At 48.1% G+C, this 23,864-nt stretch overlaps 8 protein-coding genes across 8 annotated transcripts; 3 read left to right on the top strand and 5 right to left on the bottom strand.

Moving 5' to 3' along the window:
• Nucleotides 1-567: 567 nt before the first annotated feature.
• On the bottom strand, nucleotides 568-3,063 carry EDB93DRAFT_222366 (ammonium transporter). Its single transcript, XM_041455768.1, has 7 exons — nucleotides 2,678-3,063; nucleotides 2,601-2,613; nucleotides 2,480-2,550; nucleotides 2,005-2,421; nucleotides 1,536-1,949; nucleotides 1,170-1,486; nucleotides 568-1,121 (listed from the first exon to the last, which is right to left on the bottom strand). The coding sequence occupies exons 1-7, from the start codon at nucleotides 2,727-2,729 to the stop codon at nucleotides 885-887; spliced, it is 1,521 nt and encodes a 506-aa protein (XP_041309384.1). The 5' UTR covers nucleotides 2,730-3,063; the 3' UTR covers nucleotides 568-884.
• EDB93DRAFT_222446 (uncharacterized protein) lies at nucleotides 3,038-5,233 on the top strand. The gene is made up of 2 exons (XM_041455769.1): nucleotides 3,038-3,516; nucleotides 3,565-5,233. The coding sequence occupies exons 1-2, from the start codon at nucleotides 3,150-3,152 to the stop codon at nucleotides 5,121-5,123; spliced, it is 1,926 nt and encodes a 641-aa protein (XP_041309383.1). The 5' UTR covers nucleotides 3,038-3,149; the 3' UTR covers nucleotides 5,124-5,233.
• Nucleotides 5,234-7,436: 2,203 nt separating this feature from the next.
• Nucleotides 7,437-8,446, top strand: EDB93DRAFT_1135337 (uncharacterized protein; the record flags this gene model as incomplete). The annotated part of the gene is given in 6 exon segments (XM_041449109.1): nucleotides 7,437-7,467; nucleotides 7,502-8,028; nucleotides 8,081-8,288; nucleotides 8,309-8,311; nucleotides 8,322-8,345; nucleotides 8,371-8,446. Coding segments are annotated over 3 exon segments (612 nt in total), but the record flags the coding sequence as incomplete, so codon positions are not given.
• A 605-nt stretch (nucleotides 8,447-9,051) lies between these two features.
• EDB93DRAFT_221576 (uncharacterized protein) lies at nucleotides 9,052-12,094 on the bottom strand. The gene is made up of 11 exons (XM_041455764.1): nucleotides 11,378-12,094; nucleotides 10,920-11,323; nucleotides 10,613-10,718; nucleotides 10,070-10,306; nucleotides 9,825-10,015; nucleotides 9,673-9,762; nucleotides 9,590-9,618; nucleotides 9,475-9,535; nucleotides 9,374-9,423; nucleotides 9,202-9,311; nucleotides 9,052-9,150 (listed from the first exon to the last, which is right to left on the bottom strand). The coding sequence occupies exons 1-10, from the start codon at nucleotides 11,994-11,996 to the stop codon at nucleotides 9,230-9,232; spliced, it is 1,869 nt and encodes a 622-aa protein (XP_041309381.1). The 5' UTR covers nucleotides 11,997-12,094; the 3' UTR covers nucleotides 9,052-9,150; nucleotides 9,202-9,229.
• Nucleotides 12,095-14,584: 2,490 nt separating this feature from the next.
• Nucleotides 14,585-16,723, bottom strand: EDB93DRAFT_221899 (Enolase, C-terminal TIM barrel domain-containing protein). Its single transcript, XM_041455766.1, has 8 exons — nucleotides 16,336-16,723; nucleotides 16,234-16,288; nucleotides 16,080-16,175; nucleotides 15,597-16,028; nucleotides 15,117-15,538; nucleotides 15,025-15,062; nucleotides 14,803-14,976; nucleotides 14,585-14,754 (listed from the first exon to the last, which is right to left on the bottom strand). Exons 1-8 carry the CDS (start codon nucleotides 16,363-16,365, stop codon nucleotides 14,673-14,675), a joined length of 1,329 nt encoding a protein of 442 aa, XP_041309380.1. The 5' UTR covers nucleotides 16,366-16,723; the 3' UTR covers nucleotides 14,585-14,672.
• A 434-nt stretch (nucleotides 16,724-17,157) lies between these two features.
• Nucleotides 17,158-19,724, bottom strand: EDB93DRAFT_221838 (NGP1NT-domain-containing protein). Its single transcript, XM_041455765.1, has 8 exons — nucleotides 19,423-19,724; nucleotides 19,226-19,374; nucleotides 19,019-19,178; nucleotides 18,698-18,957; nucleotides 18,406-18,648; nucleotides 17,606-18,344; nucleotides 17,497-17,558; nucleotides 17,158-17,445 (listed from the first exon to the last, which is right to left on the bottom strand). Exons 1-8 carry the CDS (start codon nucleotides 19,667-19,669, stop codon nucleotides 17,329-17,331), a joined length of 1,977 nt encoding a protein of 658 aa, XP_041309379.1. The 5' UTR covers nucleotides 19,670-19,724; the 3' UTR covers nucleotides 17,158-17,328.
• Nucleotides 19,719-20,761, top strand: EDB93DRAFT_1224033 (uncharacterized protein). The gene is made up of 3 exons (XM_041451188.1): nucleotides 19,719-19,826; nucleotides 19,873-20,451; nucleotides 20,507-20,761. Exons 1-3 carry the CDS (start codon nucleotides 19,802-19,804, stop codon nucleotides 20,716-20,718), a joined length of 816 nt encoding a protein of 271 aa, XP_041309378.1. The 5' UTR covers nucleotides 19,719-19,801; the 3' UTR covers nucleotides 20,719-20,761.
• On the bottom strand, nucleotides 20,762-23,825 carry EDB93DRAFT_1135319 (uncharacterized protein). The gene is made up of 10 exons (XM_041449108.1): nucleotides 23,528-23,825; nucleotides 23,280-23,474; nucleotides 23,151-23,227; nucleotides 23,042-23,103; nucleotides 22,858-22,988; nucleotides 22,720-22,808; nucleotides 22,555-22,670; nucleotides 21,552-22,504; nucleotides 21,249-21,496; nucleotides 20,762-21,188 (listed from the first exon to the last, which is right to left on the bottom strand). Exons 1-10 carry the CDS (start codon nucleotides 23,735-23,737, stop codon nucleotides 20,939-20,941), a joined length of 2,331 nt encoding a protein of 776 aa, XP_041309377.1. The 5' UTR covers nucleotides 23,738-23,825; the 3' UTR covers nucleotides 20,762-20,938.
• Nucleotides 23,826-23,864: the final 39 nt, after the last annotated feature.

Genomic DNA, 23,864 nt, shown 5'->3' with positions numbered 1-23,864 from the left:
CACAGCATGTGCGTCTACATCTAGATGTTGTAAATGCACGTTTACCTGCAATGAACCTGGCTGATCATGACCGAATCACCGTTCGGAAGTGCCACCGTCACCATCGTCTACATACACAGCTATCTCTGCTGGCCCATCGCTCCACAGCACAAACCATATCGGGAACATTCTTGCACTCAAACGCCTGCGGATACCAACCGACTAGGACCTCAACACACTGCGCAGCCAAGATTCTGATCTGTTGGTTCTGAGCCAATATCCGTACGGACTGGGGAAACGACCTGGAAATTGATCGCGCTTGTGTCCGGCTACAGATTAGACTATCAGTGATCACCGTGTTTACACCTACTCATTCAAATAAAGTCCAAGAAAAAATGCGCCGAAAAAGGTGCACGGAAGACGATCGCAGTGTAAAGATTATGTCTCCATCAAAGTATGACCCGGCCTACGGATGAAAGTCTGGTGATACATGTTTTCGAACGAGCAATACTGACCCGCTTTATTGAAGCTCCAGAAGTGTACGTACATGCGGCCGTCGGTACATGATTCTCACAGTCTGTTTATGCTCAGGAGCGGCAGGGTTTGGGAGAAGACCATAGGCCATTTTGCTACAGAACACGGTCACTCTGGCTAAGCAACACGATAGCGATAAATATGATGATGTAGTGAGAATACCGTAGTAGATATTTAGGCAACTATATGTACCATTATATAGATACGCCCTTTTTTTGGGATGTGCTATAGCCAAGTGATGCACAGGAGGTTAGCAGTGTGCCCCTCCGAATAATTATGCTGGGAAGTAGGAATAAACAAAACATAGCGGATATTGGTGCCTGCAATAACCGGGACGACAGACGAAAGAAGATCTTGAAATATATCTGCAATTAAAGAGAGGCTGCATCGACCTGGGGGAGCTCAAGGGTCTTTTCATCGGTACTCCTAGTATCGTGATTTAGTTCTTCAAGGTGTGAATTTTGTTGTTGATCCTGTTGCACGAGGTCTGGCTGGTGGTGTTTGCCATTAGCGGCGCTGGGTCGGCGTGCACCTATATCGTCGCCAAATGTCGTCCAGTCCATGAAGTCACGCCGTACTTCGATGTAGTCGTTCGCAAATTCACCGATCTGACTCTTATTAGATTGATATAAAATCAAGAGCATGATAAGGCTTACCTCGACTTCGTCAAGACCGAGTTTCTCACCCTCAGCTGTTGTGCGTAGGTGGAGGCCAGGGATAGCGTTGATGCCCTTGGCGAGGAGAGCAGTAACAACGAATGTGTATGAACACGTCGCGCAGATATAGGCAACTTGGATGTAAAGCTGTTTCCAATTGTGATCGACCCAGCCACCAGGAACATTTGTGTTGACGCCATCTAACGCGATGATGGAACGGGAAGCGAAAAATGCGTTCATCAAGAGACCCAAGATCCCGCCGACAGCGTGCTCAGCAAAAAGATCGAGTGCATCATCCACACGAAGCAGAAGTTTAACTCAGGGTCCTGTTAATAAGTGCACTCCCGAGTAATCCAATAGTCACACCTTTAGTTGCGTAATTACACACAGCGCCGGTGATTATGCCCATGACGACTGCCGCCCATGGATGGATGTATCCTGAAGCAGGTGTGGCTGCTACGAGACCTGCGATGGTTCCAGAGCAGAACCCGACCATGGTGTACTTGCGCTCCAGACGATAGTCGAGGAGGCACCAAACGATGCCGCCAAATGCAGCAGCAAGCATAGAGTTCCACACCGCCATCACGGCGCGCAAATTCGCCCCAAAAGCGCTACCACCATTGAAACCTAGCCATCCAAACCAGAGCATGAATGTACCTAGGTTAACCATGGAAACATTGTGTGGTCTGAAGTTCTGAAGTTCTTTCTCCTGTCTGCGGCCAAGCACCCATGAATAAGCAAGTCCTCCTATCCCGCTTCCAATCTCCACGGGGCCTCCACCTTTAGGCGAAAAGATGTCAGAGAATACATATGGCAGTAAATATAATTAATTGACCTGCATAATCGAAAACGCCATATTTAAAGGCCCATCCGTTTATATTCCACGGCCAGCATGCGAGGGGGCAATAAACCAAGGTCATCCACAAAAAGGCGAAAATCATAGCCGGGAGAACCCGACCACGCTCGGCGATTCCACCCATCAGGATACCTACTGTGACGCATGCGAATTCCATCTGATAGAATGCGTACAACAGGTCGGGAATGAGTGGGGAACCTGGTGACGGGTCGCCAAGGACATTCATTAGGCCAAAGTTGGCAAGGTTGCCCATGAATCCATTGGTGGCAGTTGGCGAAAATGCCAACGAGTAACCCCAGAAGTACCACTGAAATATACAGACTGCATTGCTGGCACTAACTGCCCAGATAAGAGACAAAGCGGACTTTCTTCTTGCCAATCCGGAATATAGAAAAGCTGATGACACCGTAGGTGAGCAGATGGGAAACACAATGAGTGAGAAAGATTTGCGAACCAATACCCGGTATCATGAAAGATACCATGGCACCCGCCACGATTATAAAAGAGATATCTCCACGGTCGAACCTGTGGTATACAATGAGAATACTGCAACGACAGAAGACATATTGGCTCACTGAGTGGTATCTCCTGTAGCGCAAACGGTAACCCGGATTCAGCATTGATGTCGCACTATGACGGTTGTGGAACTCACTCTTCTTTAGAATAGCATTCCACACTTCCAAGATGTTCTCTTGCAGAACCATTACGTCGAGTATGATGGTCTGGAAAGGATGTAATACGTTTGGTGCTGAATATTCAGGCAGTCAGGTTGAGCCTGAGTCTGTCCGACCGTTGATGAACCAGTGACAACTTGATGTCGACCCTCGATGCGTGCTTGAGCTTTAAGGCCTGACATGCGCGTTAACTTGAAAAGTTGAATGAAATTTCATTGGTCAGATAACGAATCGCACTTGGCATAGTAAGTTTAGATAAACTACTAAGTAGACCCTGTCGCAGTCGTGACGGCCGACGCGTCCGTCACTCACGGGGACAACTTGGCTGTCAGAGGAAAACTTCCGATTAAGTCGCTCCCGAAAAATATTAGTCTTTGACGTTGACTCATAGGCTCCACACTACCGTCGAGCTCACATCCTACATTCCCTACTCGTTCAGACTCATTTCTAATGGGCGAACGACAACATATATTCGTCATCACTCGCGTCCGGACAGCGGGTTCAGGATCTACCAAGTACCGCTGTGTGGCAGCATATCACGTCACGCAATGTCAAGGCGCGATGGCGCTGTGCTGTCTTTATCGCTTTCTTGGCGTAGTGAAGCATGGGAGTAATAGGGAAGTAATAGAAGCAGAAACAAGCGCTCTGCACGAGAAGTATTGCAGTAACGAGGATCTACCAGCTGTCTGTTGCCCCTTCATTACTTTCCTCATGGCTATGTGCTGGAGCACAAAGTTCATCACCCCTGGCAACCCAAATGTTGGGTATACTCAATATTCTCCACTCGATGAGAATATTATTAGAAACGGCGGAACAGGTTTGTACCTTGAGAGAAACGTAGATGACAACTGAGTCTGTTCAGCAGACGATCAACAAGATATTACTGTGATTGACCTCACCGAGGTGAGGTCGCCAACATATTGCTTCGTTCATGTCGCAAGGACGGCAAACAGCGGTGTGGATGGAGGAATCCCACCTCCACGCGTGCCGCTCTCTGCGCGCCAATATCTGCATGCATATACAGACGGTGATTTACACGACGATGGGCATGTCACAAAACTTGACAGCGTAAAGCTGATAAACCTGGATACTCTGATATCAGTTTGGCCAAAGGAATACAAGAGGACTGAGATTCCCCAAGACGTTACTTCTTCGGGATCTGAGGCTTTTGACTTCACGCTCAGCGAGCAGGTCAGAAAGCTCGTCGGGATGCCTCTGCTACAATCAGTCGCACCAGAGCTAACGAAGAAGTCAAATGCACGAATTCCAACCATAACCATTACACAGGATACCCATGACGCATACGACATCGAACAAATGTATGATCTTTGGCGGGCTGGGAAAACGTTTCAGGTCTACGGCGCCTTGCAGGAATTAGTGCCATTTCCTCGTAACGGAATGCCGTTATTGCACAGTGTTGTCATGAAGAAGTTGAACGACAAGAATGGCCTGCTATCACTTGCGGACATAGCTCTACGAGACAATCAGGTCGAAGAAATTTTGAACATGCATGGGAACAAAATGAGAGGACTCGATCTATCCCATAATTCCTACCTCACGGCGAAGATCGTCCCAAGGATCCTGCAGCTTGCTCCGCACTTGAACAAATTGATAACTCTAGGTTGCCCTTTAATAGAAAATGACGACGTCTATAAGCTCCTGCGGGACAATAGGCATCTTTTTCGCTCACTCGATGCCTTATTGCATCCCTCTCTTTTGCAGCCTCTGGAGCTTGCGTGTGAAAACGCTCCCTACCCCATTGCTTTCTCTTACATACGAGCCTCAGGCACGCATAGCCATCCGGTTGCATGCGCCCTACCATTGCTCCAGCCGTCTGTCATAATCCGCGCTATCCTAGATCTGGTAGCATCGTTCCAGCCGTCCGTCATCACCCGCGCTATCATAAATCTCGTAGCAACCGGCCCCAGAGATTCCTCATGGCAACTTGATCTTCTGGAACGTGGATCCGCTGTCACTCCTGTCACTTTGTTCTCTGGGTTCCGCGAAGCACATAGCGAGAATAGGGAGGTTACGTGTATCCCGCAGTATTCACTGCGAGGTCTCCAAGGAGAAGGCTGGGTGTTTGCATTGTATACTCCACCGAGAGTGAGCTCTGGGGACGAACTGGAAAGAGATCGACGCCATGCGTATGCATTTATACGTTTCAAACCTCCCAAGAAAGTTGGAGAAGGAGAAACGACTGGTCCTGGTCTCAACGTCAATGTGGAGGGCGCTGAGATCCATACATTTCGGTCATGGCTCGACCAGCTTGAATTGGAGCACGGACATACTGCGCCTGCTGAGCTGGTCCAGGAGCTTGACCATCGTCTTTTGGACCTTCAGCTGGACGTCAATTATGGATTAAAACCAATGCTGGAAGATGATCTTCTTGCTTTTGTGGAGAGCATTCGGAGATCGCAATAAAGTGCAGGATAGCCGCGCGACCACGGCAGTAATAATGAGAGATCGTTTGGCTATAGTGCCTCGAAGTCAATAATGTTATGCATGCTTATTAGCATACAAGCACTCATGCATACACATAACCAACACACCACTCACTACTTAGACTCGTGACCATGATTTCATATTAGCTCGCCTTGCAACCGTCCAATCTGTGCCCACTCCAGTGAATCCGCAATCTCGAATGCCCTCCTGCATACCCTTGCGCAGGCCTGGAGGAATGATCGGTGACTGGGAGCGGCCAGTGACCCACAATTATTTTGGTAATGATTGCGTCGATTTTGCGTGCATGAATACTGCAGGAGGATGTGTCACTTACTGCCGCCGCAAATCATACAGACATGATGACATCGCTGCAGTGTGACCAGATGGTGAGTGCGCATCAACTGTGCCTACGGCAATGACCAGCTGCTTAGACCACCCAGTGTCCATTAGGGTTAGTTAGGGATAAACCCAGTGTGTCCTAGCCGAACAGCCGAAACATGTCAGATACTTAGATCATATGAGGGCAGTCTTGCTCCATAGGAGAGATAAAGCTTTGCCAGCGTCTGAGTGCATGCGAGAAAAATTAAAATTGGATCGAATTTTGGACGCGGTCACGTGTCACCACCAAACTCATCGGAATTGGGCAATGTTGGGGCAACGCCTTGACCTTCACGAGTCACGACGCACGTTTAGCTCCCGAAGAGAAAGTGGCCAACGTGATCATACTGGGACTCCTCCATCGAACGTGTCGAGCCGTTCATGGACAAACTCCCATCCCGGATACATCCCCCGCTGAAGCTTTCTTTTCATAAGAACGAGCATGCATGACTGCATACATAAGTTTTGCGACTCGGAGGACGTTGATCTATTATATATCCTGCAGAATAAAGGCATCGGATACGTCGAGTTATAGTAGGTGCTCGATTTCGGCCGACGGCCGCATGTCGTGCTCCTAACAGTTGGTATCGTACATGTTGTGCTGCACGGTCTATAGTTCCTAATAATTCTGGAATTTCCTTTGTAATCCAGTGCTTTCTGCTTTCTTGGTCTACATCCTGCAAGGTCCGCATGGACTTCGATATGAAAAGGACCGTCGCTTACCACTCGCCCTCCGCCTGGATTCTAGAAAGTACTCGCCCCGTCAACGTGACTCAGGAAAGGAGGTTTGGCCTCCTAAAATTTTCAAATCTGAAGTCCCCTCTTCTTTACAACCATGATCATGGCGGTTGGATTCTTGTCGCTTCCTACAGAGCTCATATGCCACATTCTAATCCTTCTTAGCCCCAGGGACATTAGTCGCTGTGCAATGGTCCGCTGTTTCCCATGGTTTCATATTTCCTCCAGGGCTAACGTTTAATCATGTTAGACCTGCAATACCTTTTCGGTTGTGGTCCAAAATTCTGTCCACATTCAATACAAGCTTGAAATCTATGCTCAGGGCTTGATTAGTACTGAGACCACTACCATGAACTCGATCGGCGTTTCCAGAAAGACACTGTTCGCTCAAGAAATTGGCATCTTTGTGGCGATCTGACTTCCGTGCGACCACCACCTTTGAAGCAGTGGTTCCCATAAATATTCTGCCGCCATTACTACTCCAATCTGTGAAATGTGGGCTTTGGTGGTCACCCGATACAGTGGACAATTTCTACATTCAGGATTGCAACACGAATCCCACACTCTACCCCACGTGGTCTATCCATGATATATTTCCACGACACTGGACTCCGTTGTATGATGCCTTCGACCCTCTGCAGGATCTTATGGTTGTAGTTTCTGAACCTGATGATTGTGTCGTGACTGGTGCAGAACAAGATCACGATATCTGTTGGATGGAGTTTCGACTGGCTTCATCGCAGCGTCCACATCCGGATGCTGCGTGCGCTTCCTTGGAGTGCAGACATACCTTTGATGCACCTGGCTATTACTGTGCTGCTTTGGATCCGCCTATAATCTGTGGTGATCGTGTATTTGTCATTTATTGCCTAGAGGGCATGGATGACTGGTTTGTATCCGGCATGTTCATACAAGTCATTGATTTGAGGAAGGGATTTGCATATAGCGTAAGTTCTCTCTGTCTGGAAAAATCTTGCTGCTCAACATAAGTAGCATTTTTTATGTCAACCGGAGGACTCATTGTGTCACCGTTACGATTTCCATCCAATCGACGAACAGAAGTTTGTCATCATTGGTTCAGACTCGATATACTTGTACACGTTACAAGGGCTCGATGGGCCGCCTCAGCGCCGAATTACATATCACCTTCCTAAGACACGCCATCTACCCACAGACGAAGTCATTCTCCATGGCCACCCATCATTCCGTGGCAAAGCAGCACGCCCAGGACTCATGCCCAGCTATGTTGCCCTCCCTGGAGTTGCAGATTATGGTTCTACAGTTTCTTTCCGAAGCGGGGAATGCTATCCTAGTCATCGATATGGCCATTTTCTCTGACATGGCCTTGCACTCAGATATGCCCGTCGAGATTCCTTGGTCAGACTGGGGACCTCAACATACGCATTACTTTCGGCACCACAAAAGCTACTGTCACGAATCTCGCGAAATCAGCGTGTTTGGCAGCAAAATGGCCTATGACCTTCCCCAAGATTATATTCCTGATCCAGGTCAAAGACTGAAAGGGCTCGCCACTGAGGGTTACTTCTATGTGCACATCTGGGACTTCAATAAGCGAGTCCTTGCTCGTTCGGATGTCAATGATCCTGACTCGCCAGATCTCCGCATTTGTAAGTCGGAGCAGGTGACTGACTCCTTCGGTAAAGATATCTTCTCGAGTCGTGCATTCATTGCAATGGTCTGTCGCACGCCTTTGCCGACAGGTGATTCCTGTATATTCTTGGAACAGGATCGGCTTACTGTGACATGGGTACGTGTTCTCTGTTTGAATATAGCAACGGTCTGATGTGACCGCATTGTAGGCTCGGGATCATGAAATTAGTATACAGGTCACTTCCCCCGTACCAATTCATTAGTGCCAAAGCAGCAGCCCGTCTAGGTATTTCCTCTTCTTCCGCTACTTAGTTTGCGTTGTAACATCTAGTACCTTGTATTGCATTTACACCAACCGCATGGGCTTTGTGCTTTGTGCTTGCACTGTACAACAAACCTTATAAACAATGGTCCATGACTCCTCGTAAGTGATGACCTCAGCACTTTTTCATCACTCTTGACCGGTCGTCGCCTTCGTTCGACTGGTCATGGATCACAGTCTCTTCGATGACTCCTGAAATGTATATTGACCCAGTGATCATGATTGGCTCCGAGAGATCCAAAAGGTACATAAACTTTGAAGAGCCACGACGGGCTTGTTCAGAACAAGTTTTGAAGTCGTACCTGCATCTGCTGACTCGAGTTTTTTTAGATGGGCCACTGTAGCACTCTGAGTTACTACTTTCCAATATTGCAACACTTATTCACCTCCGCTCCCGATTTCCCGTTCTCTGCCAGACTCTCTTCCCAATTTCGGCCCTACCATTCAGCCGCAGGTATTCAACGTTTATTATTGTCTACTACAGCAGCAGAACCACAAAGTACAAATATCCCCACGTGTATCAAGCGTAGGCTCTATGTGGAATAAGTACTCCAACTTGTGCGTGCTCATTCCACACAATTAACACCCAACACTGGCAGTCGGACTATGCACGCAGACTCGGATGTGATATTTTACACATACTGATACACAAAAAATGCTCTAGAAGTAGACGCAAACTCGTACAGAATGTCCTTTTACAAGACGAGCCGCGCAGCGGTAACCACTTGTAGTAACCACTTGAGTAAAGACCGGCACGTCAAGAACAAGAAGTTATGAACGAGTACAGTTACACTCTAACAACCCATAGAAAACAAGACATATCCAGCACCAGCGATCATCGTCAAATGTTCCGAAATCTATGAAGGAAGATCAACTGCGTAAAGTCAGATAAAACAACCGTGCTAAATTTTGCGGCCATCGGTCAGTGGCATCCATGCCAACTCGCCCTTGATAAGTCTATCAGACCATTATGAACATATATAGCACACAAACCAAACAATGACGCACGATCAACAACCTTGCCGCCCACTGCCTCTCAGCGAAATGTGCAGTACGCTTGAAGTCTGACCACTAAGGGTATCACGAGTGCCATGACGGGGATCGCGATCTTCCAAAATCTATGCGCGCGCATACGTCAGCCTCGAGTTTCATGCGAGGTCGGGACAGATGAGATACGTACAGGGCGTCGGAATGGTTATTGACACTCCACATGGATTTGAAATTCATTCCCTATGCAGTACGTTAGACTTAGTGCGGTAATTGAGATGGGAAGCAACACACAAAGTAACCCGTGAGCAATGTCAGCGGGAGGAATATGAGAGTTGCGAGGGTGAGGCGGTGCCTGATAGTCGACATGAACTCGAGACATACCGATGAAATAAAAAAATGCGCTCACATGATTACGTTCATCTCGTGTGATTTCATCTGTTGCTCACATCAATCAGCGCGAAAAAAAAATGAGATGAAGTAATTACTCACATTGAACGTGTAGTTGATCAGGTTTTCTGTGATCCCTGCGAACATATCCATGCTTGTAAGTATATATTCCATATGATCATATACGTCCGCCTGCCACAGCATCTCAACTCAGCCAAAACTTATACGAAGGGTTGAAAACAGTCACAACACACCAGGTATATTTTGCTCTTATGGGACATGAACCCCTTCACTTTCTCTTTGCTTTGCTCTTGTACCTCTTTCTCAGTAGGCGAGAGAAGTGCAGCACACCGTTCCTCGTCGTACCGCCGTAGCCCCAAAATCACTGTCTTGAGGGGCCCAAGGGTCCGCTTATGCAACATCAAATCACCGGAAAGCATATGCACTGGTTTCAGGGTTGTCAACGCAAATAGACACGGACAAGGGGGATAACGCGCACGCCTTGTAACCACTTTCATATCTGGCTTCATCAATACATCGTATTCCAACTGCAATATCTTCTCATGGAATGCATCCACTACCTCGAGTGCAGAGTCCACGATGAGGTCGAGCAGACTTTGAACAAGCAGACTAGGGTCTGCAGATGCACGCAGCCCCGTGTCAGGCTGTCGGAGACGCGCCATGATGGAACCTGTAAAGTCGATGAAATCGGATGGCATAACAGAGATCACTGTGCCTGTGTCAGGTAGAGTCAGCTATTGTCGGGATGCAGCTCAAACTCGAAGCATATACGTCAGAGCAAGAGCAAGAGTGCGCACAAGTCGCGGTATATGTCCATATAGTACTAGTGACTCAACGGTCAATGCTGGCTCAAAATCGGGATATATGCACCATAAATCATGATACATGTGGGCCACCGGATGTCTGCACACCCCAATCGGCATTAATTGATACAAGACAAGACAACCATGCCAAGATGGAAGTAATGTGGCGGGAAACGAACACAATGATGAAACAACAGGCAAATGAGTCCAGTACTCACCATCTCTCAATAAGAAAATTGATATCGGGTGAATGCAAACGTTCACGCGGCCTGCCTTTTTCAGATCAGTGAGAATCATCTGAGCTTTCTCCCGACGTTTTCGGGACTGCGCAGGGAGAACATTATGATGAGTATTGGTTTGAAGCTGTATTGATTAAGAGGAGAGGGGGGAAAAGATACCGTCGACAAAAGTGCAAATTGACATATGATGAATTGCGCTGAAGCAGGTCGGTGATAAAACAAAAGAAGAAGAAAGAAAATACAACAAGAAAAGACGTAAAATGAAAATGCGAGAGATACAACGCACCGCGCTCTCTTTCCGTGTAGCAGGCGTTAGCGGGGTTAAGCCGTCCTCCCTGGCCCTTGGCACACTCTCCGTGTCAGCTTTCGGTAACATTCTAGTCCTGATGGTGCTGCCAAGTCGCCAGGTTGCAGGTGCACTGCTGCCATGCATCTCGCTACCTTCATCCCCAGACTCTGCATGGACGTCGTTATCCTTGAAATACTCGTGGTAGTCCCCTGGCGTCATTGGACCTGGTGAGGAGCTACGTGGTAGGTCTTCGTCTTCTGGTGTGTAGGAGTTCGGAGATGAAAAGGAAGCGAGTGTATGAGATAAGACATGGATAAAGAGATGTTGACTGTAGTAGTCCATTTTAGAGCGCGTGTGTCCGTGTTTGTGCAGGATAACTTCAAGGGCGAGCGGGTGAAGGCCTACACACGATGATTATCAATACCTCGCATGGTGCATCATAACCATTTACATACCATACTTCAGGGCAAGCGCACTCATCACATCCCAGCTGATGCCGCATACATTTATCCACCTCACCTTCACCCACGGCTCCCTCTCTGAACTTCCCTCGTCATTCAACATTTGTACAAAACGCTCATTATCCATCTTTGCAAAGTTGCTCCTCACGGTGCTATAGTCGGCGATCTGGATCTCGCAGCGTTCGTGAATGTGTGCGTAATGAAAATATGCGGACTGCCTGCGCGGGTCGACTCCAGGTTCTGCACCGGCGAGACCGAAGCCCAAAAGGGCAGTTGTCTTCCGGTGCATGGATATCACTTTGCGAACACATGCACGGAAACGATCTTTAGGAGTTGGAAAATGGGGGGCAGGTACGCGTTTTAGTCGCAGTGAGGCCGTAAATATTGACGAGGATGTACCTCGCCGAGACTGAGGTACAGGCTCTTGAGAGAGTCGATTAGAGGGTGGAGACGGTCGGATATGAGCAGGAGATGCGGAATATCGCGGTGAACTCAGCGATGGCATGAATTCGTCCTCGAGGTCGGACGTGGAACATCCAACAGAGTCCCTGAAACTGTTTTCGCGAGGCAGGGTAAGTTGTGACCTTCGTTGGAATGAGTTTTTTGGTACCATTCCCTGGTATCTTCAAGGATTCAGCGTATGACACAAAAACAGTGGAGAGTAACTCGGCCCAAAAGTTATAAAGGGCTGGAGAGATGAATGGAAGATGTCTGAAAAAGGATCTGAGCTCGTAAGTATGAGACTAGGATCCTTTGAGTTTACGCTTTGCCTCCAACAAATTGAAGAACGTTGACTTACGTCGTGTTGGCGCTCGAGATAGCCGTGCGGTAGGGGAGGAGATAGGGCACAGGGTGTAAGTTTCATCCTATACATGGGGGAGTTGTTGGGGCCGAAGCAGGCTTAGAGATGTCGATGAGAAGAGAGTCGGAAGAGAAGTTGATAGTGGGCATTCGAAGTCTTCTAGTATGATCCTCGGTTTGGTAGTATCATGTATGACATATGACAGCATGACTCGCAGTGCGCGACTGCACATTGATGTTCGGATATCAAGCCGCAGTGCCCGGTATAAGTTTGAAACGTGGAAGCATCAAATTTTAATGATTCGTTCTACAAGGGAGATGGATTCCTTGAGTATCCGGATGCCAAGCGCCTTCAACGGCGTTAAGTTGGACCGTGACCGTGACCAGAGAAACTCAGAACATCAATGTAAATGAACCTTCGTATTTCACATTAGCTCACCTTGCAGCCGCCCAATTTTTGCATGCACACACTTCGGCGAGTCCATGCCGATATGCATGTCATGGTGCACAAGGCCTGGAATGCCTTCTTGAACACTTTTGCGCAAGTATTCATCGTCCATCGTCGCCGACCAAATACAATGGGCATAGGCGTCCAACCTGGATGGACATTCACGAACTTGTATGACTACTGAGCTCAGCGGTCAGCGACTATCATCCCTTCCGAATTAATTACTCAAACAAACGTTCTAAGCGGGAAGCCTTCTTGTGCCAGAACCTCGGTGAGCGAATTCAAGGCTAACAGTTATGAGTTGAAGTCACCAATGTGCCATAAACAACATAACTAATTTACCTGCTTTTCTACGAACACCAAATGCCTCAACGGCGCTTAACCAACACACTCACGTGGTGTTGAACTCCACAAGCGAGACTGCAGTGGTTGCTGCCAGGCTCGATACTTGAATGAGCATCCCCCCTCCGGATTCTCAAAGAATCTAACCGCCTCAAAGCTTACCGTTACTGTGCCCAAGAAATTGACATTCATGAGTGCCCTGTGGCACGGTCCAACAGCATCCCCTTCAACTCCTGAAATGTCGCCTGCCCCGCATTGTTATATACGATGTCGACATGCCTAAAGGGATCCTTGGCATGCACAAAGACAAATTTTACCTGCGCCACGTCTAGGGGGAGTACTATTAGGAGATGAGTGCGCGTCTACTGGGCCGTGAGGTCCTCAAGGACGGTGGGCTTGCGCAAAGTTGCAACGGCAATCTCACCATTACGCAACACTTCTTCCATCATCACCCTGCTGAATCCAGAGGAAGTAACTACGATTGGCAGCCAGTAACCCGCAAGGTGAGCAGTCATATGCACCAACTCACTCGAGGAGTGAATTGTGTCATAACAATTCTGCTCATGTTGCTCGTTGAAAACCATTCTACATGATATAGCCTCAACTCCAAAGCTCCGTGGCAATCGCTGTACATGGAGTCTATAATTATCTGCCTCTATCAGAGGGGTGATAGAAGCACCGCGACATGTGGAGAACCGATAGTCCAGAAGCTCTCGTAGGACCGATACTCGGCCCCAAGAATATTTGAGTCGAGAATTTGAAAATTCATACCAGACCATATATCACTCTATAATTGTTTGTCTCAGGGTTCAAGCTCTGATATATCCGCACAGAAGCATCGTGACATACGGAGAATCGCAATCGGTCCCGCGAACGGTCGAATATGCGCTCATTGGATGACGTTTTAGAGCGGCGAGTGTGACATCATGACTGCGATGCTCGTGACCTCAGGGCTTCACCGAGACCGCCAAAATATTTGGACTCCACTGCGCTCACTCGATCTTTGTGGTACCATTTCACATATCACCAAAGTAATGGGATTTGGTGGATGCTGGGATCCGCAGGACGATATATCCATTCGAAACTGTAACACCGTTTCCAAACTCTCCCGGATGTGGCCCGCACATTGTCTGTTTCCTTAACACCAGTTGTTGAGCTGGTTTACCATCGACCCTCTGCGAGATCTCCTCTTCGCCTGATTGTGACTTGAGTCATCGAGGGATAACCAGATTTTTCTTATCGACTTTGCTTACGAATGGCTATTCCTCCACCTACTTCGGGCTGATGTTAAAGGTTATGGCTTATGAAAGCCTAAGCTGCTCTTATTCATTTACCGAAGGTCTGGATGAAGAAATGTTCCCCTGGCGTGCTCCTCGTCTCTGGTAAGCTTGTGGGGGTAACACGGATGATGCTGGAACTAGGTAGACGATGCCGATACCTTTATTGGAGTACCTGTCCTGGGCGCTACTGGGAAATAGTATTCTTGTCCTCAATCCCTGCAATCGCATCTGAACGGTCATAGAAAACAACAAGAATACCATTTCTGCGCTACTTTCAAATCTCGATGTATCGCGACGACTCAGGCATTTGAAAATGGTTGGGTTATCGTCATGACCAAACGTGCACTTGTCAACATGGCATTTACCTAAATGATGAATCATACAGTTGAACTTCTCGTCGCTCCATGCATCTCTCCATCTACTTTTTGAGCAGAGCAGGTGCCACCAAACCAGCGGAAAGACCTTGGTCGCCAGCGTAAACTCCGTCTTTGATCTCGCCCCTGACAAACGATCAACAAAGTTTCCTTCAGTGCAAAACAGCCACTCACTCAATGCGCAACAATGCATTGTATTTTGCGACACGCTCGCTACGAGCGGGCGCACCGGTCTTGATTTGACCGGTTCCGAGGGCAACGACCAAATCAGCAATGATGGTGTTCTCCGTCTCACCAGAGCGGTGTGACACCATAACTCCCCAACCATCAGACTGAGCAAGTTGTGCACTAAAACATCGTTAGCCAGGGTTCATACCCATGGTAGCAGTAACGTACGCCTGGATGGATTCCGAGATGGTACCAATCTGGTTGATCTGAAAGTGCAAGTGTCAAACGACATGACTGTCTGAAAAATGATGAACACCAACCTTCAAGAGGAGACCATTGCATGCCTTCTTCTCAATAGCCGTCTTGATGCGAAGAGGGTTGGTAACAGTCAAGTCATCACCAACAATCTGGACTGAGCTATTTTTGGTGAAGTGGGTCCATGCCTCCCAATCGTCTTGGTCGAAAGGATCTTCGATGGAGACAATGGGGTACTTCTTGACGTAGCTGAGATAAAGGTCTGCGAGCTCAGTGCCAGAGATCCACTTCTGAGGGTCAGAGTTAGGGTTCTTGAAGTCAAGGTCGTATTTCCCGTCCTTGTAGAACTCGGATGAAGCAACATCAAGAGCAATCTTGATCTTGCCTTCGTATCCGGCCTTGCTGATGGCCTCCATGAGGAGCTCCAGAGACTCGTCAGCTCCCGAGACATTGGGAGCAAATCCACCTTCATCACCAACGTTGACGGCTGGAGCACATAATTCAACCCCGAATACAAATAGGACAACAATGCACACATTACATACCATCAATACCGTATTTTGCGCTGATGACCTTCTTCAGCGTGTGGTAGGTCTCTGTACCGATTTTCATCGCTTCGGTGAACGAAGTTGCACCGGTAGGAAGGAGCATGAACTCCTGGAATGCCAACTTATTGCCTGCGTGCGAACCACCGTTGATGACGTTAAACGCAGGACAAGGCATAATATAGGGGGGCTTGACACCAGCCAGCTCAGCGAGATGCTGGTATACAGGAACACCTTTCTCTGCAGCGCCAGCCTCCACGCATGCAATAGAAACGCCAAGAATAGCGTTGGCACCGAGCTTGCCCTTGTTAGGAGTGCCATCGAGCTTGATCAGGAGGTCGTCAATCTCTTTCTGCTGGGTGACCTTGAGGCCAGACTTGATAAGCTCTGGACCAAGAACAGTGTTCACGTTGTTGACGGCCTTGGAAACACCTGGGTGATGTTCAGTGGACGTGACTTGTGCTCATGAATAGGGATATGTACCCTTGCCCACGTAGTTGGCTTTGTCGCCATCGCGAAGCTCGACAGCTTCGTGGACACCAGTGGAGGCACCAGAGGGGACAGCAGCACGGAAACGACCTAAGAAATACGTGTAAGAGCAGAAAGTCCTAACGTTAGATCGCGTTCGATCTCGTACCTTTATCCGTGTAAAGGTCGACCTCAACGGTGGGGTTGCCACGAGAGTCAAAGATCTGCAAGTATTCAAGTCAAATTTTCAATTGGAGACATGAAGACTTACCTGGCGAGCGTGGACTTTGGTAGCAGACATGGAGGACAAAAGTCAAGATGGGGTGGTTCGGTTAAATCTCAATCGAAGGTTTATAGATAATCAGCTTATATGCTTTCCCACGCAGTCCTCGTACCAGATTTCGGGCATTTTCACAAATCTGGGTTATAAAGAGAGCTAGTGTCCTCACACTAGCGTGCCTGCCAATGGTATGACGCACGACCTCTAATAGATCCTTTCAAAAACCATCATGGTTACCATTCGACTGACGCTATTTAGTAAGGTTGGACCCGGAAAACTGCGTCGGGGAAAGGTCTCTATGCTGTCTTGATTACATGTCCTGCTTGCGCACAACATCCTCTGCCATCTTTTTTGCCAACCTTAGCGCCAGATCCTCATCGCGCTCAACAAGGGAGATGGGGATACGAGGAAATGGGGTATGGGAAGGCGCTGCTGCGCTCGATGTCATAGGCTGTAGGAAGAGAAAGCATGCGGAGCGGTTAGAGGCAGAATTTGGAACAGCTAGCTCGGTGATGGATATGTACAGGGGTGATATGGATGTGGCAGAACAGCACAGAATAGGTACGTGCGCGGCGTGAGTGCGGTGAGTGCTTGAGTTTTGACTTGAAAATATTAATGATAGTGGTGGTTGAGGTCTACCAATGAGTAATAATTTGACGCGTTCAGGGCACTTCGAAATGTCAACAGGGCTGGTACACACTCGTTACAAAGAGCTAATACATTAAAAAATGCGAGACGAGGAGAGATCAAACCGACCAAACTGAAGTTATAAGGGGGAAAGCGGGGGAGTACTAGTGAGAATATGTTGAAGCCGTTAGGCCACAATATTAAGCTGGAAGATGTCGAGCAGAGTCTGGGGTCTTATCGTTGTGAATGGCGTGCAGGGTTTCACGTTCAAAGGAACCGAGAAAGATCCGAATGTCAACTTTTGACAACAGGGTACCAGACACCGCTTTATACAGCAACATATAAACTAGTCAAGTATCAGCGCCGTTTACGTCCTTCACCCTTCTTGCCCACAGGAAGAGATCTCATCACAGCCGCCTTGTTTCGATTTTTGTTCTTCACATTAGTGTTAGTGTAGAAATTCGCCGCTTTTTTCTACATACTTGGTTAGCGTAGGAAATGAACAGCAACAAAAAAATGCCATACCTTGTTCGTCTTCATACGTGGATTCTTTGTCGGGGCAGTGGCCTCTATATCGGATGCGTCACCTGTAGACGTGATCAGTCTAAAAGATCGCGAACAAATGACACCATACCTTGCTCGGCCGAAGACAAATCAGCTTCAACAGCTTCGCTGACTGGCTCCTTCCCATCGTTGAAGACATCGTTCCAAGATAATTCGTCGACCTCATCTTCGTTGCCCTCCTCGCTACCGAGTTCGCTACCTTCATCCTCGGTTGATGTATGATCTTCGGGGGTGGCGGGAATTTCTTCATCCTCAACATCATCTTCATCCAACGGCTGCACGTCCTCGGCTAGGAACGTGTTTTTCTGTGTAATGGTCTTCAAATTCTGCTTGACCGCCAGAACCTCGCTCCCGCTGTCAACAGCCTTCGCTTTGCCCTTACTTCTCGCCTTTAATTTGGCTTCGGTTTTGTTCAGCTCCTCCGACCGCTCAGGGGGAGACACAAAAAATGGTATCCGGCCTCTCACCCAGTCGCTCAGTATGATTTTAGCGACACCATTTACATCTGGTTCGCCGCCTTTTAATAGTCGTCCCTTCATCCGCGCAAGAGTGTCCAAGAACTGTTCCGGATCCCACGAGCGAGAGGGATCGTCGGGGTCCGGAAGTGCGACACCATACGTTCGTGAGAGGTACAAAGGCTTGACGCGTGACATGAGTGCGGGAATGTGCTCAGACGGTACGGGAAGGGCTTCCACACGTAGCACGCCTTTCAGCACAGTGGACGCCTGGGAATCGTTTGCGGACGTGGGGACTACCCCGGGACAGTCGATGAGATATATCCGCCGGGTCAATGTGATATACTGCCAAACCTAAGCTCACAGAGTGAAATATATTGGGTTAGGCATTTTAACAGTAATTCTTGACGCGTACCTTGGTTTCTCCTGGTACAGGGGCAACGCGGCAGACCTTACCGCTCTTCAGCGTATTGATAACGCTGCTCTTGCCCACATTTGGGTATCCGACAAATCCAACGGAAATTTGCTTCTTATCTGAATGAAGCTGGGAGAATTGGCGAAGAAGTTGAATTAAAGAGCCCTTGCCGAACGAGTGATTCGGTGATGCGTGAAAGGCAATTGTAGGGTATCGAGGTGTTAGATGTTGGATATACCTTGCCTGCGGCACATTCAGCAGGGGCACGTACATAAAGTCACTAAAAGCTTACGGTAACCCAATTGGGAACTAAGTCACACTTGTTTATGACAAGAACAACTTGTTTGTGCGCTTTCTCTTTTTTCATATACTCGAGTACAGATTCGCACATGGTGCCAAGGGGGTCTCGAGCATCGAGGATGTGCAGGATAACGTCCGAAGAGTCAATAACCTTGTACAACTCCCCATAGATGCGTCTAGACGTTCCTTTGGCGAAAATGGGTTCAATATAGTCTGCGTGGGTTTTCAGTTCGGGAACTTCGAAAGATTGCGCTACAAAAACAAAAAGGTCAGAACATGTTTGAGTGAAGAGAATTACCATGTGATGAAACACCTAATTCTCGAGCATTGGCCGCTTGCTCTGCATCTTCCACTGCAGCTGTGCCTAATTTACTCAGTTCCTCAAAAGTGCCGACGTCAATCCTAGCCTTCTTGCGCTGAGCCTTGGGTCCAAAAGTTTCACTGAAAGGTTCCGTTTCTACGATGTGGGATCGCTACATAATATCAGCTCACAAGCAATGTAAAATCGGCTAGAACCTACCTTTCGAGTGTTAGGATTAGACGCATCGTCCAAGAGTGCCATGGGTAATTTATTCCGGCGAAGTAGCACTGAGTATGGGTCATCCTTCTTCGTCGAAAGACTCGTTCTGAAATGATCAAGAGCTGTCTGTGAGATCACTCGTGTATTGCCTATTATTTTTATTAGCAATAGCCTACACATATCCCGACGCAGCTCACCAAACCATCTACGATCGGGCTGAACTCGACCAGGTTTTGTCTCATCTTCTCCCTTCTGAAAAGCAGCAGCCTGAATTATCTTGCCATCCTTGTCGCGGATGGCCTTCCCCCCAGACAGCATCTTGAGACGGGAGACTTGTTTTGCATTGCGGTAAAAGTTCTCGCCTTTCACTTTTTTGAGTGATGGTTCCTTGGATCCAGAAGAGCGGACCTTGGGTGAAGCCTTGGTCTTTTTTATGGGCGCCATCGTGTGCTATACGGCTGTAACGCTCGAAGTCTTGATCTTCAAAACCTCAGGAAATGTACACAAAAATTCCCACGGCTCATTAATCTTCCTTGCCAACTTCAAGTTTTTGGACGGGGGCGCGTTGGGTTTGCTATGTTCAAGTCTTGCCTAGTTAACGGTGTGTTCAGCTTCATGATGTTCTGACTATTTCTGACAAAGTGTAGCTTCACAATCCGTCGCGTCGTCCAGCCGTTCATCACTCCATACTTCAGCAGTTCTCAATGCCCGCTTGTCGAGCAAACAAGCCCGACATGAGAAGATCTCCAAAGTGCAGGCACGCATAAATCATAAGCTCGCATTCGATGCGCAACGCGAATATGCTGTTCTCGGTCACCGTCCAGGGCAGGATCACAAATGGCGGAGCTGTGACCTTGCAAAGGCTGTCATCACGCAGGACGCGCTATACTCTGATTCTGTCCCTGAGATCATTCACAGTCCCGAAGGCGACATCGAGCTTCCGCCGCATCTAAGCTTTGGCGTTACTGGGAGGTCCAAGGAGCTGCTTTTCAAAGTGTTACCTCCGCTGTCGGCCCAGGAGGGCGTGACCAAGTTCAGCGAGGACGTAGTTAGCGAAATGCAGGAAGCGATGAAAAACGAAAAGACCAAAGCGAATATGTTCGCAAAGGTTATTGATTTACGCAATGCAAATGCGAAAGGTCTCGCATTCGAGAACCGCCGCCGTTGCCTCAAACTGTTTTCTCCCCCGGAAAATCCATTTGACACTGGCCGCCCTGAAGTACAAGGTGCTTACCACAGAATTTTCTCAACGCTGACTTGTGCTGAAGCTTCTGGATGTAGCCGCCTTGCTGACGATCCAAATACGCGGGCTATGGAAGCACCTTTTGGAATTCCGCAAGGACATAGACAACCGCAGGGGTCTTCGTCAGCTTGTACACAAGCGAGCCAAGATTCTTAAATATTTGAGGAAACTTGACCGTGACCGATATGAAGCTATTCTTCCTCGACTTGGGCTCGACGCCGCGAGTGTCGAAGGAGAACTAGTAGTTTGAATCATCTACAGCATTATTTTACCCAATATACTCAGTCGCTCTTGTTTGAATGACATTATTAATCATAAATTGTTCATCGGCATGGACACTGGAGAAGAGGATGTATGTATGTAGAATGTGTTGAAATTTGCTGCGTCAAGAAGTGTGTCCAGTAAGATTAAGACTCGGATTAAGTACGAATTTATAGGGCAGCAATTATGAGCAAATGTTATTGTTCTAATCAGAAGATAGGAAAGAAAGAGTTACTCAAATAAAAGTTATCCTCGTCGTAGAAGTCCCCATAATCAGCCTCGTCATCGTCCTCATCCTCAGAGTCAAAGAAACCGTGCCTAGGTAGAGGAACATAAGGCGGCCTTTCCATTTGCAAAGTGACTATGGAGTCAGAAGGTTTGAAGTCTGGTCTGCGGCCCTGCGGCGCTTCATAATCCTTGTAATAATCTTGATCTTCCACAGGCTCTTCAATGCCATGACTAATGTTACGAATCAGTAAGCGACAATATCTTGAGTGCGATGAGAAGAGCAGAACGTGCATTGTAGAAAGGTGATTCTTCATTTTGCCGATTTCATGGCATTCTCTCTCTGATGGCAAATCCATGCAGTGGACGCACAGCCAGATGATGCCTGCAGGTTGGGTGACATCCGCGAAAGATTGGAAATCGAAAATGGTTATATGCATCTCGCGAGCATTTCGATTGGACTCTTCGAGTAATTTACCCTCGAGTTTCTTCCATTTAGGTGGCTGACAGTCAGGGCGATGTCCCCGCATTCTGTGCTGAACCTACAAACCAGTAAGAAGCTGTGAAATCAGAAACATGGAACGGTAGAGTACAGACCGCTGAACGCCAAGTGAAGACGGGTACCTCGCCTTGATTCACCTCATCCTTTGACCACTTTATGCAGTCTAGGCAGGCCAAGCGGGGGTCTAACTCATCCATTTTGGTCGCAGTGGTGATGAGCGGGTCTTCACCGCATGCCTCCACAACGGTACGAGCAGCCTTGCTTGCCTGTTCATCCACCTGCAGAAGGTGGGTGTTCCACTTTGTGCGGGTGCTCATTGGATAATCAATCCGGAAGTTGGGGTCGTCCGTGGCAAAATAATCCCAAGGTAAGGTTTTCGATCTGGTTAGGCAACAATGTCCCATGACTTTGGGATAGAAAAGGGGAATGGATCTGGATCGACGTGCGCCCAGAATATCAAGGAAATCATCAAATTCACTATCGGATGAATCGCCCGGGAGTCCAATGGATGGCGTGCATGATTTGCAGCGAAATACAGTTGTCGCTAGCGGGATCATCTGATCGATCTCGGCGTCATCAGGTACCGGTAGCGATACTTCCTTGTTCTTGCCTTTGACGTCGATGGTGGCACCAAGGCTTTCCACGTACTCTTGATATAGTGGATCCGATGTTACTCGCTCCGCAGACGCACGTCGCTTTTCGGCAAAAAGCAAATTACTTTTGACTCTAGCCCTGAGCTGGGAGTGGATGCGAGTGCGCCAGGAGTGTACTAAATCATCCATCCGGGAAGCAACGTCCGCAAAGGATGCTTCGGTAACTTCTGTCTCCGTAGGCAGTCCAACAATTTCGATAACATCGGGAAAGGAACAGAAGTCCATTGCCTCCGGCATAACATCGGTGAATGGGAGGTGAGCGATCTTATAGCTACGCAGAACACCAATAGCGGTGCGCTTCCGGGCGATGAGCAGGGCTTTACGCTCGCGCGCAAGACGTCGTTTTCTCATCTCCTCCATGTACTTGATCATGTCATCCTTGATGTTATTCCAGACTGAACAACTGTTAAGAATTTAATTCGGAATCATCAAAAGAAAAACAGACTGCGATCCGTCAGGCGCGTAGGTTGCTTGACTAACTTGTGGTGGCTCAAGTCGTCCGTGTATGGAATATGTTCGATTTCTTCACCCCAACCAATTTCAGTAAGCCTTTCGATGATCCTAGGAAATGTCAGATTAAGCGTTGGGGAAATTGCGCTTGGTATCTTACGCGGTTTTCCTGTCCCGCCTAGCATCCTCCAGCTGATCGGACCGGTCTTTAGCCTGAGACGCCGCCCACGCTTCTAGCGCTTTTGCTTGCTGGACAAAAATGTTTACGATACCTATATCACAAGAAATGATTACTTACTGTCTCCATTTCCTTGACAAATATTCTCCGCTCTTCGCGATAGGCTTCAAGCCCGTCTGAACCTGTGAGTATATGCAAATTCTTCTGGACCTCTTCGACATCCTTGCGATAGAATAAAAGACGACCCCGTTCTGTAGATATGAACTCAAAATTATTCATTAGATGACGGATAAACGACACAGACTGCCATATTTACTCGGGACAAGTCCGCTGATTACGGACTCCCCATGGTAGGCATCTACCATGCTATTGATTCGATTAGTAAAGTTGTGCATTCAAAAAGATATGCGCACCAAGTCTTAGAGCACTTTGCGCAGATACGCCTGCCGATGCGCCAGTCAACGTTTCGCACACCAGGAGCACCGCATTCCTTTGCCTATATGTGAGATGAAATCATAATATGATTAAGATTGAGGGCATACGTGACAATGCGGATCAAAAGCAAGGTTAGCATAGTGGGGCTCGGTCCAGAAAGGGGGGCAATCTGGCATGTTTGGCACGTTGTCTCTAGCATTTTTCCATACGGACATTGAAGAACGATGCATGAGCACGCGTCTAAATTCTTTCGTCGTGCGAGCCAGACGAAGGATATCCAAAGGATTCAAGTGGCCAAAGACCTAAAGCATATTTGGACGCTAGACACATGAAGACCATAGCAAAAGGGGCAAACCTCGAATAAGACGTCCAGAGGTAAATTCATCAGGGCAGCAAGTTTTCCTGGCTTGGGCTGCCATTTACCTCTCCTTGCACCGGGTTTGACGACTTCGACGTTTTGCTGATTTCCGTCGACGTCAGACCCACGAGCACGCTTTTTGGGGGGTCTGCGGGACTTCTTGCCGTTATCGACGGGCGCTTGTGCAACCGAGCTTCGTGGTCGCATTGTCGACGAATTGCTAGGATGCCGCCAATCAAACAGAAGAATTATGATAGAAAAATTACTTTGATGACAGTGGAAAGAAACAAGAAACGGTAGGATTCGGTCGGAACCCAATTTCCATCGTCATGGA

This window comes from Suillus bovinus (genome assembly GCF_016758785.1).
Source record: "Suillus bovinus strain UH-Sbo-P2 chromosome Unknown EDB93scaffold_16, whole genome shotgun sequence".
NCBI classification, from domain to species: Eukaryota; Fungi; Basidiomycota; class Agaricomycetes; order Boletales; family Suillaceae; genus Suillus; species Suillus bovinus.
The sequence above is the reverse complement of the archived record's forward strand: the minus strand, read 5'-3'. Positions and strand labels throughout refer to the sequence as shown.

Excerpts from the sequence above, each read along its gene's own strand:
- EDB93DRAFT_221838 (XM_041455765.1), bottom strand. The coding sequence starts at position 19,669 with ATGGCGCCCATAAAAAAGACCAAGGCTTCACCCAAGGTCCGCTCTTCT. Across the intron at positions 19,375-19,422 it reads GCCCGATCGTAGATGGTTTG|GCAATACACGAGTGATCTCA; the intron begins GTGAGCTGCGTC and ends TAAAAATAATAG. Across the intron at positions 18,958-19,018 it reads GGCCAATGCTCGAGAATTAG|CGCAATCTTTCGAAGTTCCC; the intron begins GTGTTTCATCAC and ends TTGTTTTTGTAG.
- EDB93DRAFT_221899 (XM_041455766.1), bottom strand. The coding sequence starts at position 16,365 with ATGTCTGCTACCAAAGTCCACGCTCGCCAG. Across the intron at positions 16,176-16,233 it reads CGACCTTTACACGGATAAAG|GTCGTTTCCGTGCTGCTGTC; the intron begins GTACGAGATCGA and ends CGTATTTCTTAG. Across the intron at positions 16,029-16,079 it reads AGCCAACTACGTGGGCAAGG|GTGTTTCCAAGGCCGTCAAC; the intron begins GTACATATCCCT and ends AACATCACCCAG.
- EDB93DRAFT_222446 (XM_041455769.1), top strand. The coding sequence starts at position 3,150 with ATGGGCGAACGACAACATATATTCGTCATCACTCGCGTCCGGACAGCG. Across the intron at positions 3,517-3,564 it reads TATTAGAAACGGCGGAACAG|ACGATCAACAAGATATTACT; the intron begins GTTTGTACCTTG and ends TCTGTTCAGCAG.
- EDB93DRAFT_222366 (XM_041455768.1), bottom strand. The coding sequence starts at position 2,729 with ATGGTTCTGCAAGAGAACATCTTGGAAGTGTGGAATGCTATTCTAAAG. Across the intron at positions 2,422-2,479 it reads TTTCATGATACCGGGTATTG|CTTTTCTATATTCCGGATTG; the intron begins GTTCGCAAATCT and ends CGGTGTCATCAG. Across the intron at positions 1,122-1,169 it reads TCGGTCTTGACGAAGTCGAG|ATCGGTGAATTTGCGAACGA; the intron begins GTAAGCCTTATC and ends AATAAGAGTCAG.
- EDB93DRAFT_1224033 (XM_041451188.1), top strand. The coding sequence starts at position 19,802 with ATGTTCAAGTCTTGCCTAGTTAACG. Across the intron at positions 19,827-19,872 it reads CAAGTCTTGCCTAGTTAACG|CTTCACAATCCGTCGCGTCG; the intron begins GTGTGTTCAGCT and ends GACAAAGTGTAG. Across the intron at positions 20,452-20,506 it reads TGGCCGCCCTGAAGTACAAG|CCGCCTTGCTGACGATCCAA; the intron begins GTGCTTACCACA and ends TTCTGGATGTAG.
- EDB93DRAFT_1135319 (XM_041449108.1), bottom strand. The coding sequence starts at position 23,737 with ATGCGACCACGAAGCTCGGTTGCACAAGCGCCCGTCGATAACGGCAAG. Across the intron at positions 23,228-23,279 it reads CTTTTGATCCGCATTGTCAC|GAATGCGGTGCTCCTGGTGT; the intron begins GTATGCCCTCAA and ends ATATAGGCAAAG. Across the intron at positions 22,989-23,041 it reads TGTCCCGAGTAAATATGGCA|AACGGGGTCGTCTTTTATTC; the intron begins GTCTGTGTCGTT and ends TCATATCTACAG.
- EDB93DRAFT_221576 (XM_041455764.1), bottom strand. The coding sequence starts at position 11,996 with ATGGTACCAAAAAACTCATTCCAACGAAGGTCACAACTTACCCTGCCT. Across the intron at positions 10,719-10,919 it reads CTACACGGAAAGAGAGCGCG|TCCCGAAAACGTCGGGAGAA; the intron begins GTGCGTTGTATC and ends CTCCCTGCGCAG. Across the intron at positions 9,536-9,589 it reads CACGAGATGAACGTAATCAT|GCACCGCCTCACCCTCGCAA; the intron begins GTGAGCGCATTT and ends GTCGACTATCAG.